The sequence below is a fragment of the Barbus barbus genome (genome assembly GCF_936440315.1).
Source record: "Barbus barbus genome assembly, chromosome: 20".
In the NCBI taxonomy this organism is placed as follows: domain Eukaryota; kingdom Metazoa; phylum Chordata; class Actinopteri; order Cypriniformes; family Cyprinidae; genus Barbus; species Barbus barbus.
In genome coordinates this window covers 23,201,677-23,228,597 of record NC_136748.1, presented here as the reverse complement: position 1 = coordinate 23,228,597, position 26,921 = coordinate 23,201,677, and the positions used below count along the sequence as shown (strand labels likewise).

The window sequence follows — 26,921 nt, the reverse complement described above, 5'->3', positions numbered from 1 at the left end:
CACTCATCCCTCTTCCTATGGCTCTATTCAGCCCATATCTATAATCTACAGACAGGTTATGTCTCTAGCTCTCACTTCCTCCCAATCTTTGCCGTCTCTTCGCCCCCTCCTCGCCGTCTTTCTCCAGAAATGATTGCAGCTCTCAATTCATTCACAAAGCGAGCATTTCACCAGCACAATGAATGTAAATTGCATTCATTTCAATTTCAGCACTAATGTTTTTTATGTTTGTTCCAGTTTCACGGCAAAACAAACAAAATGGAATACAGTTACGTTCGGTGGATTGCAAGATTAGGATTTAGAGCATATTTTGTAGCCAAGTCGTTCTGCCATCCCTGAGAGAAACTCTAGTTCATTTGGCTGCGGTCCCAAATATGATTATGTTCTGTCTAATCAGGCATGTAATTAGACCGCAACAAGTAAAAAAATATGAAAAGACAGACATTGAAAAATGCATGTCGGTGTCATATATGAACATGATCCCAGTATTTCTAAGTAATTGCGTCTAAAGTATAGTTTCAGAATGTGGTGTCAAAGACAATATATATATATATATATATATATAAGCATATATTAATATATGAACCTGTCTTCAGATATAGAAAAACAGAACCAGCTAAAGAAATTAATTATAATTACAACTGTGACCCTGGACCACAAAACCAGTCATATGTAGCACAGGTATTTCTGTAGCAACAACCAACAATACATTGTATGGGTCAAAATGATAAATTATGATTTTATGCCAAAAATCATTAGGATATTAAGTAACGATCCTGTTCCATGAAGATATTTTGCTAATTTTCTACTATAAATATATCAAAACTTAATTTTTGATTAGTAATATGCATTGCTAAGAACTTCATTTGGACAATTTTAAATGCGATTTTCTCAATATTTAGATTTTTTTGCACCCTCATATTCCAGATTTTTGAATAGTTTTATCTCAGCCAAATATTGTCCTTTCCTAACAATAAATGTAAACCATGGAACCATACATGAATGGAAATCTTATTTTTTCAGCTTTTGGATTATGTATAAATCTTAATTTAAAAAAGTTGACCCTTATGACTGGTTTTGTGGTCCATGGTCACAATTAAGAATACAATTAAGAAATTCATTGCAATAAATGTTATGTTATTAGCAGGCATTCTATTTGATTTATTATAAATAAAATAAAATCTAAGAATTTAATATTCTAGGAACAAACAGATGATTTCTAAACATTTGTACACCTATAAAGTTGTCCATACATCAGATAGTGTTTACGTTGTATGTTGGTATGCTTTCGTGTTGGTAATGTTCATAGAAGTGTCTTCATAGAATATGAAATGTGTGCATATAGACAAACGTTTTTGTTTTTTTGTTTTATGGAAACCTAAATTCAGTCAAATCTGCCCAGACATTTGGGTTTATATAACCAAATTATTAAATCGATATTAAAAACCACCATATATTCACTCTCATAGAAAAAAAGGTACAAAATTAACACTGGAGCAGTAGTACCCTGAGGTAAAAAAGCTAAAAGGTACATATATAAACAAGGACTTACAGTACAGGAAGTCAAATAAAGACAGTGAATGAATAACAGCATAATGTAGGTACAACATGCTGAAATAAAAAATGTGTGTAGTTAATAGGGCTGTGGTTTCTGTGGGCAGTGGCAGTGTTGGGTAGCAGGTAATTGCTGAGGCAGACCTATGAGAGGCTGATGGAGAGAAAGAGAGAGAGAAGCCTTTTATCTGTGGGATAAGGTCTGGCAGACGAGGATTGCGTGTTCTCTAATGAGGGGGCAGGCCCATATTGACCAGCACTCCACTTCACTTGCAACACTAATGGTGTGTGTTTATCAAAATGTTTGAGTGGTTTTGCCTTTACTGCACTTCAAATACAGAAACCTGTAGCTCCAGCTGAGTTTTTGTGCATGTGGACTGTTGGAATGAATATTGCTGTCGAGACAGAAGTGGTGGTTTTTGATATTGATCTAATATTGTGGTTATATACACAAAAGTCTGGACACACTTGAATGAATTTAGGTTTCTCATGATCTTAAAAACCTTTCGATCTGAAGACTTAACATTTAAATACTTAAAATTAGTATTGCTGTCAAACATAAACTGTGCCGTATACATTTATTTACAAAATTAAAAAGCTATCTATATATAAAACTAACAGTAATAGCAACAATAATGGTATTAATAATACATTTATTACAGATTATTATAAAATGTATATAACAAAAATGATAAAAATAAGAAAATATAATTAAAAAATATTATATATTTTTCAAACATGCTGAGGCACACCAAATCTAATTGGTCAAAATGAACTAGAACTGAATAAAGAATTGTAATACATAAAAAATGTCACAAACCACACACACAAACTGCATGCATGCATCAAAGCACTGAATTTGATTAACTGGCAACAAGCTGGATTCTTAAGCAAAAAATATTCCTAGGGTATTCATATTAATTCAGCATATAATGACCATGGATGATTGGAGATTTAATGCAAGTGCATCTCTATTCAGTGTTAGAATGGCAGAGAGGAGCTTCTCTGATGCTACCGCTGGTTTCTGTAGAGACGACTGCATTAATATTGATAGTCGTGTACAAAGCAGGCTGGCTGTGAATAGGAAATGCACTGCACTGGACACAGAGTGTTTAGATACTGAGAGCTCTTCAGACGGTCAGGAGGGCACCTGTGATCTCAATCACACAATGAGAGTTACTTAAACAAACACCAGCTCACACACAAACATATGCACTTATACTTTTGAGGATTTCTCATTGACTTTCACTGTTAATTAAGTTACACCTCCACAACTAGAATAGTTGACCCAAAAATGACAAATCTGTCAATGAATGGGGATTAAAGCTTTTAGACTTCAATAAGGATGCACTGGAAGCAACACTGGATTTTTATATAATATGATCATAAAACTTTAATTCTCATTAAAAATAACTTCTGGTTGGTGCAAACTACATCTTAAAAAGTTTCCCTATAGGTTTCATTTTCAAAAATACTTCCACAGGTATAACAAAATAAGTGTAATACACCCAACCATATATTATTGACTCTCTTCCTAAAAAAAAAAAAGGTTCTGTTCTACTCACGCTGTCAATAAATACAATGTACAACATCTCAGAAGCAACAAATGCCCAATAAAAATTCTGGAAAAAATGACAACTTTAACAATGCAAAAATCTGAAGGAATTAAATGGGTTTAAATGCACATGGTCAAATAATCTAACAAGTCAAGACTTTATCATTTCTTTTTGCATCTTACATGCTTAGTATTTCTAGACATTTGTGGAGTGCAAAAATGTCCACCCTGATAAAACCGATGACATGTCAACTTCCCGTCAATCAAAATTAGTGCAAGTGCTCATAAAAAAAAATTCTATGCTAAAATGTAAAGAAGTAATTCGGTCCTATTACAGTTCCTTCTGTCTCACAAAAACAACTGCTGCAAGAAAGTGGAGAAGGCTTGTTTTGGGTGTTTTTTCGCTCATAGCTACACCAGTAAACAACTCTAAACTTAACCAGCATACTGACTTACTGTTCAGCTCTGCAGTCTAAGTGAAAGACTCTCAGTCAAGAATGAAAAAAAGATTACTTTCTCCTGTCTGGAAAGTACATACTGTCCATACACACTAAAAACTAAATCTGCAAGCACACTAGGATTTTTATCTGATGTGTAAGGTCCAATTCTCACCATTAACAAACCATTAACTATGACTTTTGCCTCAATAAACTCCTAATTTGCTGCTTAATTTACTGTAAGGAGGTTGTAAAGTTTAGGTATTTGGTAGGATTATGGATGATTAGGGAACATGGTCATGCAGAATGTGTGCTTTATGAGTATTAATAAACTGCCAATATGTTAAAGGGGTCATGACATGGATTTTTAATTTTAATATTTTCTTTGAGGTTTACTTTTACATTTACATTTATTCATTTAGCTGACGCTTTTATCCAAAGCGACTTACAATTGCTATATATGTCAGAGGTCGCACGCCTCTGGAGCAACTAGGGGTTAAGTGTCTTGCTCAGGGACACATTGGTGTCTCACAGTGGATTCGAACCCGGGTCTCTCACACCAAAGGCATGTGTCTTATCCACTGCGCCATCACCACCACCACCCTTTTAAGGGTTTGCACAAAAATTAAATAAATAAGTGGAAAATTATTATTTTCAACCCCCATTCTGAGCTTCTCTCTGAAACAGGCTGTTTTTAAGGGGTGTGTCCTTTAAGGTTTCTCAGGAATCAGCCAGTGTTATGATTGGCTAACGTCATTACATAGGAAACCGTATCAACACCCCTCGCTAAATGCATGAATGTAAATGAAAAGTTCCACGGATGATAAAGATGGCAATAAAGAACCTTTATTTTTAAGAGTATAGTTCAATATAATCTGATCTATATGTGTACAAGGACAAATTATTAAAATTAATACCTGGGTAGATATTTCCTCTAAACCACTGGTAATGAGTTAGGACAACAGCAAAGGTAAAATAAAACAAAAATATGGCACAAAGAAAACTTTTTTTTTTTTAAGTGTGTGGGCCAGTGACACCATGGGGGCTTGGAGCCAAGCATTCATCCTATACAATAGATCATCACAGACTTCTTTAACCTCATCTACTAAATGATAAAATTTAAGAAAAAGACTCAAAGCAAAGGAAGCAAATTAGCAAATGTCTATATTATATGCAAATGCACTGTACAAAATCGCTCAATTTCCTTCTTGGTATCGATAAATTACATCAATCAGTTAGGTTCAACTGTCACATAATAAAGTGAAAAACATTTTTGAAAAGATGCTCCATCTACAAAATACAAAAACATAAGATATTTCCAGAGGCCGACTCGGTTTGTAAACCTGTGGAAGCAGTGGAGATGCAGTTAGTGGATGGTAACAGAGTGTGGGGTCAGATGAGGCAAGTGTGAGGTGTGTGTTTGCATTCAACAACAATGGTAACACTCGAAAACACCTAACTCAAAATGAACAACACCAGAGCAAAAACACTAAACACTGAATTAGTAATCTGCATGATTTATTCATGCTACGATGCGTGCTGGGAAATACAGTCCAGCATCTAGCACTGCAGAACTAATTAACAATTAAAAAGGGCAATTAAAAAGAAAAGATGTCAGATGTCAGAAAGGTTGCAGAATATTAAAAGTACTATATCAACATTCCTGTAGCTCAACTTTTAGAATGGCACTAACATGGTTGGGTTTGATTCTCATGGAAAGCTGATCAAATTGAAATGTCGAAGACTTTTTTGTGATTTTGAAAGAACTTACGATTCAAAATAACAGTTTATTTTTTTACTATATTTAAAATTGTATTAATTAATTAACTGAATTTTCAGCAAGCCATTACTTCAGTCTTAAGTGTCACATGATCCTCATGTTCCCCCATGTTTAGGAAACATTTCGTATTATTATTAATATTGAAAACAGATGTGCTGCTTAGTGCTTTTGTGGAAACCATGATTTTTTTTTCAAGATTCTTTGTTGAATAGTTAGTTTAAAAGAACACCATTTCATTGAAATAGTACATTTCAATGAATTATTTATAAATAAAAAATCTTACTGATCCCATACTTTTGAATGGCTGTGTACAGTATTTAGATATATTTATGTTAATTTCTACATGAAATACTACATAATTTCTACTTCACAAATTGTGGTGATTCTGCTGAAGTCTGATTTCATTATCTGAACTATCAATAAAATCCTTGCACAAAGTATATTCTTCTACATATAGAGTCAAGAATTTGTTGTCTTCTCTTCTGGAACATAAAGCATGAAGCTCTGTTGTTGTAGTTTTTAATGCCCATTATTCTGTGCTGGCAATACAATATGTTCTTATCTCTCCATTCTTATGCAGATGAGACAGCCTCCCTTTCTGCAAATGCCACAGCTGTACATGTGAAATCCGCCTTTATAACTGCCTGTAATTATGGCAGACCAGACTACTTCAAAACATCCTGGTAATTTGATGATGTTGGGGGGAGGAATGGCTGCTGAGACTTTTGCACGGCTTGGAGAATCAGACACTTTCAGAGGGGTAGAGAGAAGGGAAGAGGTACTACACCCCTCTAAAAAAGCACACCCAACACAAGTGGCCATGGACCGGGCCATAATTATCCTCGCAAAGGCTTCTGGGTAATTAATCTACAAAGAAAAGCCACCTGCAGGAAAGTGCACTCAAATGCCGCACGCTGAGATGACTGACTAAATAGGCCTAAGCGGAACGCTCCTGAAACTGATGGGGATCTGAAAACAAGTAAGCAGCAAATCAGCGAGTATATCTGACGGAGTCAAATGCTGGTACTGTATCCTGTTTGGTTTTGTCAAATTAAATGGAGCAAAATAAATCCAGCTTCACAAATGTATTCATTTCAAATTAAATTCAAATGGCTTACTTATAGTTGACTATAGAAAAGAATGAATTATTCATCATTAGTATAAAAACACATTTTCGAATTTATATATATTTTAATATAATAAAATAAAAAAAATTAAAACCTTTAGATAAATGTAAAAATATTAATGAATATAATTTGAATGGTTTATTTAGAGATGACTATGCATCTTACATTAGAACAGGAGGAAGTATTCAGTACTATAAAAAACACTAAGCTTTTTATAATATTTTATACAATGTTTTAAACTTTACATAATTAATACAATTCAAATGGCATAGTGTTATTTAGTAAGCCACAGTATTTATACTGAGAAATTATATTTTATTAATATTTAGTAAAATAAAGTTATAGCAACAGATTACATCAACAAAAAGTATATTAAATATAAAAGATTTACATGTATATAATGTTTAAATCTTGATATGCATAGTCAACTAACAAAACCATTAAAATTTTATTATAAACTTATGTCTATATGAAAAAAAAATCTTAATATAAAGCTTAAATTTTGTATTTTTATACTAATACTAAATACTTCCGTTCTAATATGCATACTCATTGATATTGCTGAAAGCTTAATATTTAATTATTCTTTATATATTAGGCCAATATTAATATGATAACTTTAATGTATGCGGAAACAAATAGTGTGTTAGTGAAGACTGCTCTGATGGTCTGATATAATATGTTTGTACAGCCCAAACTGTTTTACGTCCCGTAAAAGGTTATGCAATAAAAGTATAAATAAATGTCCCTGACACCCTCCAGATGGTCAAACGTCCCCCACAGAGGCCAGCTCCGGCCAGGCCTGGCCTTCAGAAACCCTCTACCACCATCACACCAACCCAAAAGCACTCCTCTGGCCACGGGGCCACCAGGCCAGCCACCTGGACAGTTAGTTATGCAGTTTTAATGAGAGGACAGGTGAACCTTGTTCAGAAATGTGGTTAACAGGTGTTATTGTGGCCCTTTGCCACCACTAACAATCAAACAGTTTTCACATCCTTAATGTTTTTTCAATATTGCCTGCAGAAGGAGGGGTGTCTTATGTTTTGACCACTCCCTGGTATAGATGCATTTCTGACAGGAATGAAAACGAGGCTGTGAGGGATAGAAGTACAGTGTGTTCAATGGGTTGCATTGCTGTTTAACAACATAATGATTGTTCAGCTGACAAAAAGTCTTCCGGGGGGGAAAAACATTTTCAGTAAACAAAAATTCCATTTAGGCTAACAGTTTTGAAAGTTCTGAAAATTACATGATCTAGGAGGGTTTATGACGGAAACCTGAGGACCTTTTTAAGACCAAATAAAGACAATTTTAGAATTAAAGGAAAGGGGGCACAATACGTCAACAAGTTCTCTAAATGTAAATGTCTAGGTAGCAAACAATGAGTTGTATTATGACTACTTTAAAGTTTTAAAATATACCTTTCAACTGTTATCCATTACTTTTTAATTACTTTTAATTACTTAAAAAAAAAAAAAAAAAAACTGACAGATTGAATAGCTCTGATCCCAACCACTAAAATAGAGAAATAACTTTCTGTACCTTCTGATCACGCCGCAAAAAAAGTGATGTTCATCCCCATTATTTTTCCCAGTGCAAATATCCAGATAAATTTGAAAAGCTTAAGATAACAGCTCTTGTTTTCATTTAAACTGATCAAAATGAAGTAAGCTTAAGCTTATTATTAAAATGTATATTTCATACCCCATTGACAGATATTTGTTCTTGTTTTAAGCATAAACACTTCATTTGTTCAGTTTTCAGGGCTTCATTTCACATTTGTATCTAAACGTAAATGTATCTTGATCTAAGGATTCATATATTTATTTGTGATGGGAAAACAAAAGTACTGAGGAATATATTAATTTTTTTGCAATGGATGCAACATTTAAGGCCATGGGTTTAGGAATTTAAGACTTTTTGCTCTTATTTAATGCCTTTAAGGCATAAGTTAAGTTAAGTTAAGTTAACAACTTTATTAATCCCACAAGGGGCAATTCAAGTAGGGTAGCAGAATCACACAGCAAACACAAGACATCACAAGGCATTACATTTGTGAAGGAAATGTATTTAATTTAAAGACCCTGTAGAAACCCTGCTTATCCAGAGTGTGCCACTGTACATTCAGTCCAAAGACTGGACAAACTTTTGTTTATCATGATCTTAAAAAACATCTAAAGCTTAAACTATTACACTTAAGTGCTTCAGATTAGTTTTATAGACAAATATATATTGTGCCTTTGTATAAATGGATCTATGTATGTATGAATTGTTTAAAAAGGTGGCTACTTTGCTTTAGCAAAAATTTAAGATAATTTTTTAGATCACTACATGACATTTGTGCTACTGTACAGTATATTATATGGAAAACAGTATTAATAAAGAATAAGTAGATGTGGCAAAACTACATATTGATAGTGCATGTTGCAGACCTGGTCAAAATACCCTCATACATGCAAAATAAACGGTATCAGTTATGCTTATAGGTTACCTCAGACTGAGTGACAGGTGTCTGGCTGATGCCAGTGTTTACTGACGTCCAGGAGCGGCCAGTGAGGACACAAGCGAACAGAGGATAGAGATCCCCTGCGCCCAGGCGCCTGCTGTAACGCTTGATGCCTTTCAAGTCTCCCTTTATCAAACTCTGCCACAGTCTGCAGTAGTCCAGCCTGAAGTCCTGGTTCAGCACCTTGGACAGAGACACAACTTGTTCTGTTAGTGTTTGTGGCGTCTGAACTGATGCTTAAATGCTTAAAAGTAAAAGTGTGGCAGTAGAGTCATCAAATGAAACCATAAAATTAATGAAAGTTTCTCTAAACCCAAAAGATATTTCTGCATCAAATTCAGTGTATTGGTTGAGCTAAAATTACTGGATCGAACTAATCGGGATGTTCGATTAGTTCATAAACAGAGCAATATTTTGATAACCCTACAGAATCACATTTACACTATTTAAAAAGGCTTTTAATCCTTATCGACACATTTATTTGATCAAAAATACAGTAAAAATTGCAATATTGTGAAATATTATAATTTCAAATAGCTGTTTTCTATTTTAGCTGCCATTATCCTTCAGAAGTCATTCTAATATGCTGGCTTGTTGCTCAGGAATAATTTCTTATTATTATTTATTTTGAAAATAGTTGTGCTGCTTAATATTTTTGTGGAAACAATACTTTTTTTTTATTCTTTGAGGAATAGATTGTTCAAAAGAACAAATTTATTTGAAATAGAAGTCTTTTGTAACATTATAAGTCCCTGCTGTCACTTTTGATCAATTTAATGCATCCTTGCTGAATAAAAGTCTTAATTTCTTACCAAAATATCATACTGACCCCGAACTTTTGAACGGTAGTGTTCTTATGAATGGTCACCAAATGTCACCATAAACTAATAATCCAAATATTGTGAGCTTTCAAGAGTCTTAGACGGCTGAGTAAATGGAAATTTGTGTTTCATGATGTTGTTAGTATTGCAGAAAGACAGATGAGATTACTTGATAGTTGCTAATGTGAAATCTTGTGGGCCTCATTAACTGCTTCGGGTTAAATTAAAGGCCAGCAAATCCCTCATTGAGACAAACAGAATTCATTGGAATACCACTAGGACTACACCATTCTGCCACTCCAATTAATCAATGCAGACCCAACCCATGGCTTTCAGCAAACTTAACATGACATGCCACGAATTAGTGTTTTGGACCAAGAAAGTAACCAAATGTCATTGCTAGAACGGCTTTATCATATTTATCATCACATTATCTCCATGGATTTATAAAGAGCCACCACATCTTCTGGGAATACAGAAGTTCAGTGAACTGCAGGAGAGCATATATCGGTGTGTTTGCATATCTGCTTGTAATAAGAGAGAGGTGGAAATGTGCACTTCTTAAATCACACTAGAGCTTCAGGGCCACTTAAATGAAATGCTTTTAGTCTGCTGCAGCACATACAGGCCTGAGTGCGCAGCTGACCTGGGAGCCAACAGGTGAATAATGGGGTGTAATATGTGATGAATTTGCTTCTATGTCGAGTCTGTCGCGGCCTCGGCTGATGTCTTACCTGATACAGGCCGTGATCGAGTAACACAATTTCCGTCTTTTTGCTTTGAGGACACTTTCGCACCAGCACGTTGCCAGGGTGAGGATCGCAGTGCACGAATCCGTTGACGAATATCATCTCACTGTATATCTTGCCTAGATTCCTGGAGATCTAAGGAAAAGGAAAGAGAAAGGAGAGGAAAGTAAAAAAAAATAGAGATATAAAAACAGCTTAGATACTAGATACACTGATTAAAAGAAGCAATCCAAGTAATCGACCTAGAATCAATAAAAAAAGACTTGCAACCTTTCAAAATAAAAGACCTAAACCATATTAAGAAATAGCAGAAATACAACATATAGCATAAATGGTATATGTCCACTTCTATGCAGACAAATAAGGAGCCCATTAAAGATTACGTAAAACATTTCTTGAACAAGCCATGGCCCCAACAGATGAGAAAGTATTTATTATAAAACAACCCCCGATGCAATTATTCCACCCACTCTCGCTCTTTGAAGATAAGTTGCGATAAGCATCTCCCCTCAGCTGTGTTATAATGCAGAGAGCCAATGTGAAGTACGATGTAGAAATGAAGTAGAAATGTCAGTCTGAAGCACAGATAATAAATCAAGCATCTATTCATACTCCCCTGGCTGGTGTCCACTTACAGTTTACCCCAATAATTGGAATTAATTAATTGTTTAGCTTGATTGTTTTGTTTTTCATTTATTTTCATACAGTAATTAAATGAAAGCATAAATTTCTTTGCTGCCTTGCAGGAACTGGTATTTTCTTCTGCTTTGAAATCTATGAGGAAAAAAATCATTGGAGTGTGGTGACGCATAGGGCATTTATTTGTCGTGAGTTGATGTATATTCTGTGGCACGATACATACTGATCGTGCCCAGACAAACATGCACGTATAGGATGCACGCACATGGCTGGGAGTTTATGAAGCCCCTGTGAATTGATGTGATTCATCGTAAATTGCTTTTCAAGATTGTGTAGCTCGCAAAAGCGGTGATCTAAATCCATTATGTCATCCAAAATGTAAAACAATGACAGTGTGGTGTGACTCAGACACCAGAGCCGCTGCTCTGAGCTGTATGAATGACCAAACACCAAGAGGCTCTTATGAGAATAGACAGTTGTAGTCAATACTGGTGACACATTAAAACAAATATTGCAGATCATTAGTTAATTAAAAAGTTGTAAAAATAAAACATGTAATATTTTAATATTTTAATATAAACAGGTTTAACAGGAAAAATCTTGTGGAGATGGACAGTGTTGCCAACTTAGCGACTTTGCAGACCCCTTTGGCGACTTTTTTTCCCCAAAACCTTATTTAAACTGAGACTGGCTGGTACTGCCGCGCGAGGTCTTGCTGTCCCAGCGCCCCTTTTTCTCTCTCTCTGTGCGTCTGCTCTGTTCAGCGAGAGACAGAGAGGAGCAGCGCTTTCAGTTAAACACAGATATTATGTTGCTTCTCTAATTTTACATGCATAGCCAAAATAACAGCACAGCTATTTTCATTATCTTATGTATTTGATTTCATCAGGCGACGGCTCGATTATCAGGATTTTTTGTGCAGATTAACATCTTTGAATGGAGAGCCGGTTATGTAGCCTAGTCTTAATGAGTCGCGTTTCAATCACTATTTCATATTCATTCCGTTGTCTGACAACAGAAACAGTAAAATATAACAATGAAAACAGTTTTATTTAGAATTTAGCTGCATCAAAATACAGTATGTGGGCACAGAGTGGCAAACAAATCTAATAATAAATAATAAATCTACATTTTGCATTGTCAGAAGAAATTAGCTGCCTTTTCTCTCTCTACCTACATTTCACTGCTGGCACCTACATTTCACTGCTGGTTATACTCTGTATAATTGTGTATGTGACAAATAAAACTCTTGAATCTTGAATATATATATATATATATATATATATATATATATATATATATTCTTAAAGGGATCGTTCACCCAAAAATTAAAATGGTCATTGTTCCAAACCTGTATGAGTTTATTTCTCCTATAGAACACAGTAAAGGACATTTTGATGAATGTTGGTAACCAAACAGTTGACGGTAGCCATTGACTTCGATAGTATTTGTTTCTATACTATGGAAGTCAATGACTACCGTCAACTGTTGATGGTAGCCACAGGTTTGGAACAACTTGATGGTGAGAGGCAGAATTTTCATTTTTGGTTAAACTATCCCTTGGTGAACTTCATCAAACTTTTAAATAAACAGATTAACCCCTGTAATTTGTGTAAAAAAAAAAAAAAAAAAAAAGTGCGTAAGGAATGCAGAAAGGTCAGACAGTCAGATCCGTAACCCAAAGCTCACAATAATAATCACTATACTAAAAGCAATGCATCCTGGGATGGCAGAGGACCCCTAAAGGCCTGATTGGGCATGCATAGACAGCGAGAGGAGTTTTAGTATGCTAATAAACACTTTAGGATGCAGCGGATGAAAAGCTCATCAACAATGCCCTTGGAGGGAAGACGCAGACGAATATCCCCAAGGCAGCGTGCGTTGCGAAGGGTATGCAAAAGGAAGATTAAAAGTAGTTATGTGGACCAAAGTGAACTTGATGCAAGAAAGTGGGTGAGGCTATTTAAAGGTGAAGTGAGTAGTTTTATAGGTCATTGCTTGGTGGCCTTATCTGATTGCAAGCACACAATATGAAAAATGTGTAATCTCTCATATTGTTGCTACAAACAAACAAAAAGGTAACAACTCAGTAAAAATGCAGCTCTCATGTTCAGCCCGTGCAAAAACTACAAACTTGCCAGTTTATGCCATTTGTCTCTAAAAAAGTAGTGGTGCCTACACTTTGCTGCAGTCAGTAGAAACAGTGACTGTTTAAAGGTGTTAAACTTATACATTCATATGAAGAGTTCATTTGCAAAAACAGATGACTCCGTTTTTAACAATTCTCAGAAATCATGTTTTTTCCTTATGCATTCCAATTAATCTCAATCAAACTGCATATTTCATGAACACCTGAGTATACTTTTTTTTTTAAATGTGTGAAATTATGTAAAGGTTAAAAAAAGAACCTTTTGCATTTACAATGACCAGTGTCATCATTTCACTTTAAAAACAGTGCAAAAATGTAATCAATATCTCACAGAAAAAAAAAAAAAAAAAAGCCAAAATGATCAATTTCATCCACTGAGGAAATAGCCAGAAAATCAGGAACCGTATAAGGTCACCGGGCTCCGCTAACCCCAACTGTTGGAGGAAGGCAATTGTGACAACAAATATTTGCCATTGATTAAAGAACGCGTCAATGAAGTGCAAAATTCGCTTGCAGCATTGCAAATAAAGGTTCTGTCTATCCTCCAATTCCTCTTCTCTCTAAGTCTCTCTGCTGCCTTTCCAGGATCCCTCTCCGCTGTCTTCTTCCGCTAGGGTAGAAGTGAGTGCATGCAGAGAATAAATCATATTTTCTGTCCCATTTCACCAAACTGATGAGTCCGTTTCTCTGGCAGCGTCAGAGCGCCGTCCGCGGGGAGACGACGAGGGATCAGGCTGCTCTGACAACTTCACCAGTACTGCATACCAAAGAAGCTGAGGGAAAAAAGGGGGGCATTCCTGCCTGTGGCCAACATGTACACACACCAAATGAATGCGTGTCTGATGCGTGTTTGAAGTTTCAGCAGAAGGGGGGCTGCGCACCGATCACACATACATGCGGGCACCTAGTCAGAATGACTCAGCACAGGATTCCTTTAATGCTGGAGTCGGTGGTTTAGAAGGATGCCATCTTCACACTTCTGCTGCATGCTATGTTGCAAAGGGGGGTTCAGGCGGCACGGGGATCGGGGACGGGACAGCTCCTTTCAACAGCATGCTAAAAATAGCTAGCGGTTGGAAACATGAGACGACTTCCACCTTCCTTTTGAACTCGTTTGAGGATGTGGTTCGTGTCACAAGACACAAAGAAATCACCTGCCAGAGAAGCTCTCTTTGGGGACAGAAAGATGCAGACGACAGAGAAAGGTGCCTTTGTGCGCATACGTGTGCACGTGTTATTAACTGCGAGGACGGCCTGAGTGGATGATGTCTACCTGAGCATTACCTGAACACAGCTGGCTTGTCACGTCGCACTAGATTGAATTTTTTTCAGAAGGGACGATGCAATTACTCCAACTGGGGCTCTTGACACAGAATAAAAACTCTCCATATGGACCTCTTCTGCTGGCCGAGTGAATATCTTGTCATTGTGGCACTGCAGAACGATGAGAGAGATAGAAAAACACCTGAAAGACTTTCTCTCTTTTAGGATCTGGAAAAAAGAGGAAGTGTTACAGACAATTCACACAATGAAAGCTGGGTTTTGTCTGACACTCTTAAAATTAAGGTTTCTTATTGGCATGATGTTTCCATAATGAACTTTCTATCTATGGAATCTTTCCATTGCACAAAAGATTCCTTATAATGGAAAAAAGGTTCTTCAGATAGTTGAAATGTTCTTCACACTTTTAAGAACTTTTATGGCAAAATTGAACTTCTGCAAAAACAGAAATGAAAACCCCTTTTTTATATCTTTCATATTTCTGAATGAAACAAGATAGAGGAGTTCAAATGTAGGACAGGATTTCATTATATCCTTCAGAACTATTATCTTTTTTTTATTTTTATAGGTATTTTAAAATTTTTTACTTCCAATTTAACTTTTAGTACATACTGTATGCGCGTGTGTGTGTGTATTTATATATATATATATATATATATATATATATGTGTGTGTGTGTGTGTGTGTGTGTGTATTTAAGTTTTAGTTATTTTAGTACATCAGGTTAACAATTTTTTTTTATTTATTATTATTATTATTATATATTATTTTTTATTATAGTTTTTCTCATTTTAATATTACTTCGAATCAATTTTTTTATTTTTATACTTTCAAATTTTTCACTTCCAATATAACTTTTCGTATATACCGTATGTGTGTGTGTGTATATATATATATATATATATATATATATATGTGTGTGTGTGTGTGTGTGTATTTAAGTTTCTGTTATTTTAGTACATCAGGTTAGCAGAAAAATAAACAAACAAAATGCATATATATTTAGTTTAATTTTAGTTTAAGTTAACTAATAATCCTGGTATTATAAAGTAATTTCACAGGCAAAACGACAAGACAAAATTTTTACTTTTGCAAAATTAGACCTGGAACAGGCATTAAGGCAGTAAACAGGGTCAAGTTTGATTTCAAGTACACACAAAACAGGAGGAGGAAACCATAATGACATGAAGGTCAGATCATAGTTGGTATAAAATGCATAGGGTATTAAAAACTGGAATGACTAACCTCAAATTACTCTTTTCTGGATGACCAACCAACTATTCACCCTTGTCCTAAGTCCAACCAAAAACCCCAAACACATCCGTATCATTCACATTCTCCATCCTGGGCAACTGAGCTGATTACATCTGCTTATTTATGGAGACAATATAAAGCGAATGTCATTGGATTTAACTCTAAAAAAGCAGATTTATTTAAACCTTCCTATTGTAATCTTGGCCCTGCGCTGATCAATACAGGGTAAGACAAAGAGAAAGGCTTTTAACAGAGCGCAGCACTAAATCTAATGAGCCGCTCTCCACGGCTGGCACATGTGCAGCTGAACTGGCAGATCTGTGAGGGAGATAAGAAGGTCCAGCCCTCTGGCATCATCATTCTCTCCCTTCCACAACCCTGCAACACAACATACACAAAGCTTTGAGGGTTTATTGGGAGTTGGGATAGAAAACAATGCTTAAATATAACATGCATTAACATCTAGGGATGCAAGAAATATTAAATGTTTGCTGATACAGATAAGTCGATAATTATACTGTTTATTAAAATATAAGTGAATTTCATCATAATTACACAAAAATACAAACATATATAAAATACACAAAATGGATATTAATTTTGAGATTGGCTAAAGTATAATTTCACTTTATTTTTAAATCGCTAAAAAATAATGTAATAATGTATATTTTTTTTATTATAAAACAAACTTAAAATAAGCGATAATTATTTTCATAGTTTCCCATTTATCTCTTTCCCATTTAAATTTTAGTCTAACTTATACTAAAATAACTCAAACTGAACTAAAAACTATATAGAGACATGCATTCCTTATTTTCAAATGGCCACTTGAAACTAATATATTTCAGCACTTTCCGGTGCAGCTAAAATTTCACATTTTCTGAAGAAAGTATTGTCATAGTTTGCTAGGTAGTTTCTTCCTGGTACAAAAAAAACGAAATGGTCCCAAGAAATGGCTTGGGCCATGGAAGATGGCTTGGAACACTCTAAAGTTTAATATGACATTTGGTCCGGGCTGATTAAACGTTATATATGACTACGGTGGTTGAATGTAGTTCCAGGGCTCAGTTAAAGGCCCGGGCTGAGCGTCAGGTACTGAAAGGAGTGTTTGTTTCAATCTGCAAGCATGTCATCCTCTCTAAGACAAGCTGTCTTCTTTAATATCTCACCTCCGCCGCGCTTGTCAGTCGGGATTTCCTGTTAGGACGCCTCTGTTTGACCTAAATACTGACAACCATGACGCACACATGAACGGAGCCGGAGAACGGCTCATTCCGGCACCTTGACACCGCCTTTTTCAAAAGGAGGGGGAAAAAAAGGAAAAAAGGCCTGTGTTCATAATATCAATTATACACTGTATCATTATCCACAAGTCCCTTTCAGCGGGAGGATAAGCCAGCGCAGGCTTTTTGTACTGTCAGCGCCGAGCACTGTCGGCATGTAGAAACACGACTCACAGTCACCTTACAGAGGACGAGCGGTCTGACAGGCAGAGCACAGTGGAGCTGGAAAAAAAGTCCTCCATTACAAGCCGCTAATGCATAACAACACAGAGCATTACTGAGAGGCCATTTACAGTCCTGCATCCCATTAATCAGTGACCAGTGGGAGAAAGAGCAACCAGCACCACAAACAATTGATCTCAAAGGGACGCCGTCTTTCAATTATAGTAATTAATTACGTCTTTTCTATTTGTTATCGGGTGGGTTGGACAGGGGCGACAGTGAAGAGAGAGCTCGAGTGTGTTGCAGCAGGAGACGACCGCTGGAGCGCCATTCTTCACTGTCACACTTCAGCGTCAGTCTTCGTGTTTGACTGGACGATGTCAAGCGCATGCTGAAAGATGGCAGAGAAACTTCACAGGTTTCTTTTGTGAGGCTGTTGGTAAACAAGTGGTTAAAGGGATAGTTCACCCAAAAATGAAAATTCTGTCATCATTTACTTACTCTCATATTTTTCCAAACCTATAAAAATGTATTTCTTCTGTTGAACACAAAGGAACATATTTTGAAGAATGTTGGTAGCCAATGATTTCCAAAGTATTTTTTTTCTCCATATTATGGAAGTCAATGGCTACCCGCAAATATCTGGTTTAGGGCTGTGACTAACGATTATTTTGGTAATGAAGAAATTGGTCAATTATTCTGACGATTAATGGAGGAATCGGATAAGTATAATTAACTAGGCTCCGGTGCGTTTTTGTGTTTGCGCTCTGGAAAGTGCTCGTGATTCCTCTCATTGTAACAAGTGTAGACATGATGTAAATAAGAGATTCATTGTGTAGTATAGAGAGCTTCACAGCTTTTTAGTGATTATATGGAAGTACAAAGGTAGAACATAGATGTGTATGAACAATTATAAATTAAAAATATTTGGTCAATTTTTTTTTATTTGTATAGCATTTGTATTTCATGCAGTTCAAGTACTTCAAAGCTGTATTAAAGTGCAGAGCAAGCTACAGAAAAATAATTAGTCAACAACAAGTGTGACAGCTATGGAGAAAGCAACATTTAGTTTACAATTAATGCAACAATTAATTTTTCTGTATAAATATATAAACTCTACAAGGAAACATCTTTCTACTTTAAGTGCTTTCGTGTACTGTTAATCTGTCTATCTATCTATCTATCTAACAGGGCTATCAACTCTCACACATTTAGCGTGAGACTCAGGGAGTTGACACTGTTCTCACGCTCTGACAAGGCTGCCAACTGTCATTTTTTCACGCAGTCAAAAGCAACCTCAGTTACATAAACTTGGTAAAGGCTCCAGTCCATATTTCTGTTTGCACTCTGGAAAGTGTCAAACATTTCTATTTACAAAGTGTTTTTGTAGCACTGAGCAATATAGCCAATCACAGACATGTCTGTTGATTTCTTGAACTCCTCTGATTGGCCATTCTGTTCAAGTTACTCCGAATTCACTCACATAAATGCCGGTGAAGTGAGTGAATTGAAGTGAATGATGGCTTTTTAGTGATTATATGGATGCCCTTTTTGCTCGCTTTCTAGGCTATAATCCTAATAAGTTTAATCATGCATTTCCTGCATTCTTGTCAGTGGAATGCGCCACTTCCGTTATTTTGCCGGTTACTCAAGGTTACTTGTTACTCAAAAAATGAGTACTAGAATTTAACCAAGGAATCGTGACAGCCGTAATCTGGTTACCAACATTTTTCAAAATATCATCTTTTGTGCTCAGAACAAAAAAAATAAAAAAAGACTAACAGCCTTCTCGAAATCAGTCAAGAGGTCGTCCTCAAAATCAGACAAGTATGAAAACTGTTTTTATACAGTGGCCTCCACCTGTATGTCCACCCACTGCATCACTTGACAGAGCTTGACAGAGCTGAACTGATCCAACAGTAAGCCTAAAACACTTCTGAGGAGACAAAAAACAAACATCAAGTGGTTCCAAACAGTCAAAGATTTGATTTGATTCAGAAGATGTGGATTACAGTCTTTCGCACCTTATTATTGCAGTAATGACTCTTTGAGACAAACCGAATCATTTTAGCGTGCCTCACAACAGCATCTCTCAAAGGGGACTCAACTTCCTGAGGAATATAATTGAGTTTGAGGCTTTTAATAGGCGCTGTAAATGAAGGAGCAACACTTGACAAGCGGCTTCACTCCAGCGCTGGCTCTGCTCTGTGTGACAGCTGCGCGTCTTCACCTCCTCATTACATACTTCATAATAATCACATAAATAATATCAACACATGCGCACACTCTGCCAGGCTCAGTCAGATCATAGAGAAAAGCACTCTTTGTGTGAATGTAGCTTATGACTCAGCAAAACACACCTCTTAGCAAAGTTTGTTTTTGCCAAGTTTTTACAAAGTTAGATTATCACTGTTTACACCACCGCAAATTGATGCTTTTAAGACCAGTGTTTATGCACCAATGTACAGTAGCTTGGATGAGTATGATTTTTCTAAATAATACTTTTTAATCAGCAAAACACAACATTTATCAAAAGAGATGACTTTTATTTCAAATAAATGCTGCTTTTTAACTTTCTGTTCATCAAAAATCCAGAAAACAAGTATCACAGTTTCCACAAAAATATGAAGCAGCACAACCATTTTTAACACTGATAATGTTTCTTGAATGCCAAATCAGCATACATTGATTTCTAAAGGATCATGTGACACTGAAGACTATAGTAATGGCTGCTGAAAATTCAGCTTTACCGTCACAGGAATAAATTATATTCTGAAACATATTAAAATAGAAAAGAGTTATTTTAAATTGTAATATTATTTTACAATATTACAGTTTTTACTGTGTTTTTGATCAAATAAATACAGCCTTGATATGCATAAGAGACTTTTAAAAACATTTAAAAATACGGCCGACCCAAACTTTTGAACACGAGTACATACTTTTTACTCAAAATTGACTTATAAATAATCGATCAATTCTGATATTCTGAGAGAAAGAAAAAAGGCAGAAAGAAAGAGGGTAAAGAGAAATGCAAACACTACTAACGTCTTAAGGCAAAAATAGCATCAGGGTTGATTCACCCCTCCACACTCAGTCTCTCTCAAAGCAGCATGGATGCTGTAACAGATCCAGAACCCTCCAGAGACCTCGTGGAGTAGAGGAGGACTCTCACAGCAGCCTAAAGGCTCATGTGGCTATTTAAAGACCGCTCAATTCTCTGTGATGTAGGAATCACTGCTAATAGAGATAATTCTTCGCATTGCCTGACCCACAAGGATCAGCCAGATGGGATTTGACTTACCACACACACAGTCACACTATAAACACACTGGTTACTAGTTTACACCCTCTTAGCTACCTGCTAATAGGTTTTTATTTACAAATACAAATACAATTTCTTACAATTACCCTGATCATATGTCTTACTTTTGTTTACTTATAATATCATAACAATATAGCCATGTTCCAAAACATACAGAAGCCCTAAGAGGCCATGAATTATTATTATTACTCTTTCTTATGTTCTCATTGTCACAAATTAATTGTCTCATAACTGTACACATTCTGTAGGCTAACCAAATTAAATTATACAATATGGGAATAAATAACAGGGAACTATAGCAAACACAAATATTAGTCAAAATAGCTCAACCTTACTTAGATTGAGCTATTTATTAGTAGTAAAAGATAGCTATAATACACTCACTTTTGCACTGAGCATGTTGCAATGCAGTCTGGGATTGCATCATCCATGATGCTGCTTTACAATTTGGTCAAACAAGCATAATGTTAAAACATTACACCAAAAACATGCCTATGCTTTCTAGATAGTAGGTTTAAGCATAGGGGTAATTAGCAATTACTAATCTCATCATATACAAAGCAGTCATTACTGATACTATTAAAATACGTTCCATAAAGACCTTAGCTCAAGCTAATGTATGGCGTCTTTACACTTTGCTGCATATGGATAGTAAAAAAAATAAATAATAAAACATCCCGACATTCTGTGCACGTTGGCAGAACACAGAGAGAAAAGTCCATTCCAGCCATCATCAATCTTTTGATTACTTACACGCCAGCTCCCACACAGAAGCTCGCAGATGCCAGAGCCAGTTAATAATTCTATCCATTTTCAGAGGTAGACTCCATCATTTATTACGTTCTGTATCTATCTCATCAGCTGTTTAATAACTCTCATCATCATTGGCTAATGCCAGAGCCAGTATTCGGCCCAGATAAAGCACTTGGCTACACTGTTTGCTTTATTTACTTTCGTGAGCGTTGTAAAGGCTGACCGGCGGCTAATGAGTACTGCAGGGGGAGCGGTGGAGGTTACGGAGGGCAGGATCGTCCGTGATGCTGGCTAATATAGCGTTGACTTTAATCATTACCACTTATTCTGGTCGCATCTGGGAGGAACATTTTGCATGCGGTGATTCTATAATGTACTCTCAACCTCTGAGAATATAAAGATTTTAAAGATCAGACTCAGCATATATTATGTGTGTCAGCTGCCAGGTACTCAAAGTCTGCTGCAGTCACATGAAAAGAGTGTAGAAACTTTTGTCTGATATGAACCTGTGACCTCTTTGCAAAAGAGAAACAGAGCAAAAGAGAAAGGTACAGGGTGATGGGGCATTTATGCCATGATTAACAGATTGAGGGGAAGTGAGGGTGTCTAGGGAGGAGAGCTGACTGATCTTGACCTCTTTACGGTAAAATAAAGAAGCTACAGGGCTAAATTACCTTGATGTATGAAATTACTTAAAGCCACATGTTATTTTTTTATAATTTTCATCCATTTTGAAATAACATCACAGCAAATGACAACACCTTATGACGTCACTCCATATCTGGTCTCCTAGATTGGCCAAGCTGGTTTAGATGTTCATTTCTCATTTTGGGCACTTTTAATGGAGGCCAGCCAGCTAAACCAGATAAACACCAGCTTGGCCAGGTTGGGAGAACAACAAACTAGTTTTGTTCAAACTGCTGTATTTTCAGCAGGGAAATGACATTATAGAAAGAAAAAAAAATGCACCACCACTTTACACCAAAGAAGTGAGCACCACACTATTTTGACATAACATTAAATCTTAAGTCACACTAAGCCTAGCAGTCAAAACATACTAATACCATGACTTTTTACACTTTCCACCTCTTCTGATATACAATCTATCTAAGCCATCTACATTGTTTACCAGTACACAAAATGTACATCTGTCCTCTATATGTAAACACAACCCTGCTCAGCACCACGATTTCTCCTTCTAACATTTGTCAACATATGCTTTGGGAGCCACAAAATCCAATGACAGTATGAAATCTAACACTGATTGGAATTTCACACAGCTAATTTCCCAAAGGGTCTTTTCCTATTTGCCAGGATTTCCAACCAACAAACTGAAATTTAATAGTTCTTATAAAATTAGCACGAGTGCAGTTTATTTTCAAGATTCAAGAGTTTTTATTTGTCACATACACAATTATACAGAGTATAACCAGCAGTGAAATGTAGGTCAGGTCCGCTCCAAGGACAGTGCAATTATAAAGTATACAAATATTAAGAAGAAGAAAAGTAGAAAAAATAAAATAAAAGAATAAAATAAAATATAAGATAAGATAAAAAAATATAAATATAAATGTGCAGGTCAGTATGTTGTTGACTTAAATAGTAATAAGAGGAATGTGCAAAAATAATGTGCAAAAAAGTTGTACAGGGTATTTAAATAGCAGCAATATGAGGTAGAGAAACATTATGAATAGCTTATTGATATGGTGATATTTACATGGAGTCAAGTGATGTTATGACACAGAGTTAAGAGTTTAGGAACCTGATGGCCTGGGGGAAGAAGCTCCTCCTAAGTCTCTCAGTTTTTGCCATTAGGCTACGGAAGCGCTTACCAGATGGAAGCAAAGTGAATAGTCGGTTACCAGGGTGATTTGAGTCCTTGAAGATTTTAACAGCTCTATTTTTGCAGCGTTTGAGGTAGATGTCCTGCAGAGAGGGGAGAGCAGACCCTGAGATGCGCTCAGCTAAGCGCACAACTCTCTGTATTGCTTTGCAGTCCTGATTGGAGCTGTTTCCATACCACACTGAGATGCACTGAGCCAGTGAAACCATTTTTCGAATGGTTTCACTTCCAAACTGACAGATAATATAATATATATATATGTGTGTATTATTTATCATCTATTTTCTATCAATTTTATACACTATCATTTTCGTTTCTATAACGTGTGAATATATCCCCTATAGCATTCTAAAACAAAACCAATCAGAGCACCTTGTATAACAAATCAGAGCACCAGTACAGCTTGTATAACAATGTAAATTTGCTGTCCCCTCAAAATAACTCAACACACAGCCATTAATGTCTAAACCGCTGGCCACAAAAGTGAGTACACCCCTAAGTGAAAATGTCCAAATTGGGCACAAAGTGTCAATATTTTGTGTGGCCACCATTATTTTCCAGCACTGCCTTAACCCTCTTAGGCATGGAGTTCACCAGAGCTTCACAGGTTGCCACTGGAGTCCTCTTCCACTTCCACCACACATGATGACATCACGGTGTAATGATGGGTCTGAGGCAGAGGGATCCATTTGCAGCTTTATTGATAAGACAGGGTCAAACAGGCAGAGATCAGTCAACAGCGACAGGGGTGTCAGAGGTAAATCAGAATCCATAAACGATATCCAGGCTAGAGTTGAGGCAGGCGGCAGACAGGGGAAGTAAACAACATTCCAAAGATCAGGTCACAAAGGCAGGTAGCAGAGAATCACACAGTCGGATAAACAGTCCAAGGTCAAAAACGGGAGATCAATAAACATGGAATAACGCTCAGTAGTGTAGCCGTGGCAATACAAGACTTTGCGAAGTGTTACTGGAGATTGCAGCTTATAAGGGGAAACGGTGATGGGAAACACCTGTGCCGCAATCAGTCCCAGGTACAGGGCATTGTGGGAAATGCAGTTCTGTTAATACTCCGGTGATGGTGCCCTCCGGTGGTGTTCGGGGAGGGCCACAGAGGCCGAGTTTGTTACAGAGCCCCCCTCCTGCGAGCAGCTCCTGAAGCGAGGGGCGGTTCTCCGCCGAGGCCTTCCACGGGTACGAGGAGCTGGTTTGTTGGGATGCAGACGATGGAAATCATCCGTGAGCGTGGGGTCCAGGATATCCTGGGCGTTAACCCAGGACCTCTCCTCAGGACCGTACCCCTCCCAGTCGATGAGGTATTGTAAAATACTGCCTCTGCGTCGGGAATCCAAGATCTCCCTGACTCGATACGCCTCCTCGCCATTCACCATGATAGGAGGGGTGCGCTCCTCAGTGGCCTCCTCCTGGTTCCCCTCCCCTCTTGGGCCACCGGCGGGCTTGAGCAAGGACATATGGAAAGTGGGTAAGATACGGTAACTGGCAGGAAGTGCTAAACGATATGAAACTGGTGTAATTTGACAAATTATTTTGAAAGGACCCATGTACCTGGGACTGAGTTTCTTGCATGGGAGACGAAGGCGAAGATCTCTGGTGGACAACCACACCCACTGACCTGGAGCATAGGGGGGACCAGGTCTCCGACGACGATTGGCCTGTTCTCTGACCCGGCGTACAGCACGTTGGAGATGAACATGAGCAGAATTCCAGGTCTCCTCACTGCGGTGTAGCCAGTCATTTACAGCGGGCAGATCAGAGGGTTCCCCTGACCAGGGAAATAGGGGAGGCTGAAACCCCAGAACACACTGGAACGGTGTTAGACCAGTCGAAGGCTTGCATAGCGAATTCTGAGCATATTCCGCCCAAAGCAGATATCGACTCCAGTCGTTCTGATTGTTGTGGCAGTAAGATCTTAGAAACCAAACTAGTTCTTGATTAAGCCGTTCCACTTGGCCATTGGACTCGGGGTGATAGCCAGAGGTTAGGCTGATGTTAATGTTGAGCTGCTGACAGAAGGCAGACCAGACTCTGGAGGTGAATTGTGGTCCACGGTCAGAGACAATGTCCTCGGGTAGTCCGTAGAATCGGAACACCTGTTCCAGCAAAGCCTCTGCTGTTTCGAAGGCTGTGGGGAGCTTAGGGAGAGGAATGAGGCGGCATGCTTTGGAGAAGCGGTCGATGACTGTAAGTATGGTGGTATGATTTCTGGAAAGAGGGAGGTCAGTGACAAAGTCAATGGCGATATGGGACCAGGGTCGTTGAGGTATAGGTAGAGGTTGAAGTAAGCCGGCTGGACATTGACGAGATGATTTGGTAATGTTGCACGTGGCGCAGTGCTGGATGAACATGGCAACGTCCTTCTGTACCGATGGCCACCAGAAACGGTTGTTAATGAGGTGAACAGTAGCTGTGATGCCGGGATGACCGGAACTGGGAGATTCGTGAATCATCCATAGGATGCGTTGTCGTAGATCTACTGGAACATAAGTTAAGTTAGGTGGGCATTCAGGTGGCGTGGGATCATCGGCTTGTGCCTCGGATATCTCGGTCATGATGTCCCATTGTATGGGAGCAAGAATGAGGGATGTGGGGATGACCGGTTCATTGGTAGCGTTGGATGATGTGGTGAATTCAAACTGCCGGGAGAGAGCATCAGCTTTACCATTCTTAGAGCCAGAACGGTAAGTAACAAGAAAGTCAAATCGGAAAAAGAACAGTGACCATCTAGCTTGACGGGAGTTAAGGCGTTTGGCTGACCTGATGTATTCCAGGTTTCTGTGATCCGTGAGTACCATGAAACGTAGTTTGGCGCCCTCTAGCCAATGCCTCCACTCCTCGAAAGCCCCCTTCATGGCTAGTAGTTCACGGTCCCTAACATCATAGTTCCTCTCAGCAGCGTTGAGTTTCCTGGAGAAATAAGCACATGGGTAGAGTTTGGCTGGGTTACCTTGACGTTGAGACAAGATGGCTCCAATGCCTGTGTTGGAGGCATCCACCTCAACCGTGAATTTGAGCTCTGGATCAGGGTGATGAAGAATCGGTGCGGAGGTGAAACGTGTCTTGAGTTGCAGAAAAGCCTCTGCTGCTGCTGTGGACCAGTCGAGATAGCGTTTGCCTCCCTTAAGCAACGACGTGAGCGGTGTGGCTATGGTGCTGAAGTTGCGTATGAAACGTCTGTAGAAGTTGGCAAATCCCAGAAAACGCTGCAGATCCTTAGTGGTCTTGGGTGTGGGCCAGTTTAACACTGAGCTGATCTTTTTTTCATCCATTGCCACCCCATCAGCACTAGTAATGTATCCCAGGAAAGATGTCAATGTTTGATGAAACTCACATTTCTCCATCTTGGCATACAACTGATGGTCGATGAGGCGTCTTAGAACTGGTCTTACATGTTGCACATGGGATTCAAATGTGTCAGAGTAAATTAATGTCATCAATATAAACAATCAATCACTGACCCAACATGTCCCGGAACACATCATTGATGAAAGCCTGAAAGACTGACGGACTGTTGACAAGCCCGAACAGCATAACCCAATATTTGTAGTGCCCAGTGGTGGTAGAGAAGGCAGTTTTCCACTCATCCCCCTCTCTGATGCAGATGAGATTGTAGGCATTGCGAAGGTCAGGCTTGGTAAAGTATTTCGCTAAACGGAGCATTTCTAAGGCGGCAGGAACCAGT

The 26,921-nt window shown here is 37.7% G+C and overlaps 1 protein-coding gene across 1 annotated transcript in view; it reads right to left on the bottom strand.

Annotated features, from left to right (window-relative positions):
- Positions 1–26,921, bottom strand: part of LOC306886550 (aarF domain-containing protein kinase 1-like) — a gene marked incomplete at its 3' end in the record, with an annotated part of 120,008 nt that overhangs the window by 18,125 nt on the left and 74,962 nt on the right. Inside the window, exons 8-9 of the mRNA XM_079443737.1 lie at positions 10,518–10,667; positions 8,948–9,145 (exon numbers count right to left, since the gene is read on the bottom strand). Coding sequence (XP_079299863.1) covers positions 8,948–9,145; positions 10,518–10,667 — 348 coding nt within the window. The remainder of the gene's footprint in view (positions 1–8,947; positions 9,146–10,517; positions 10,668–26,921) is intronic.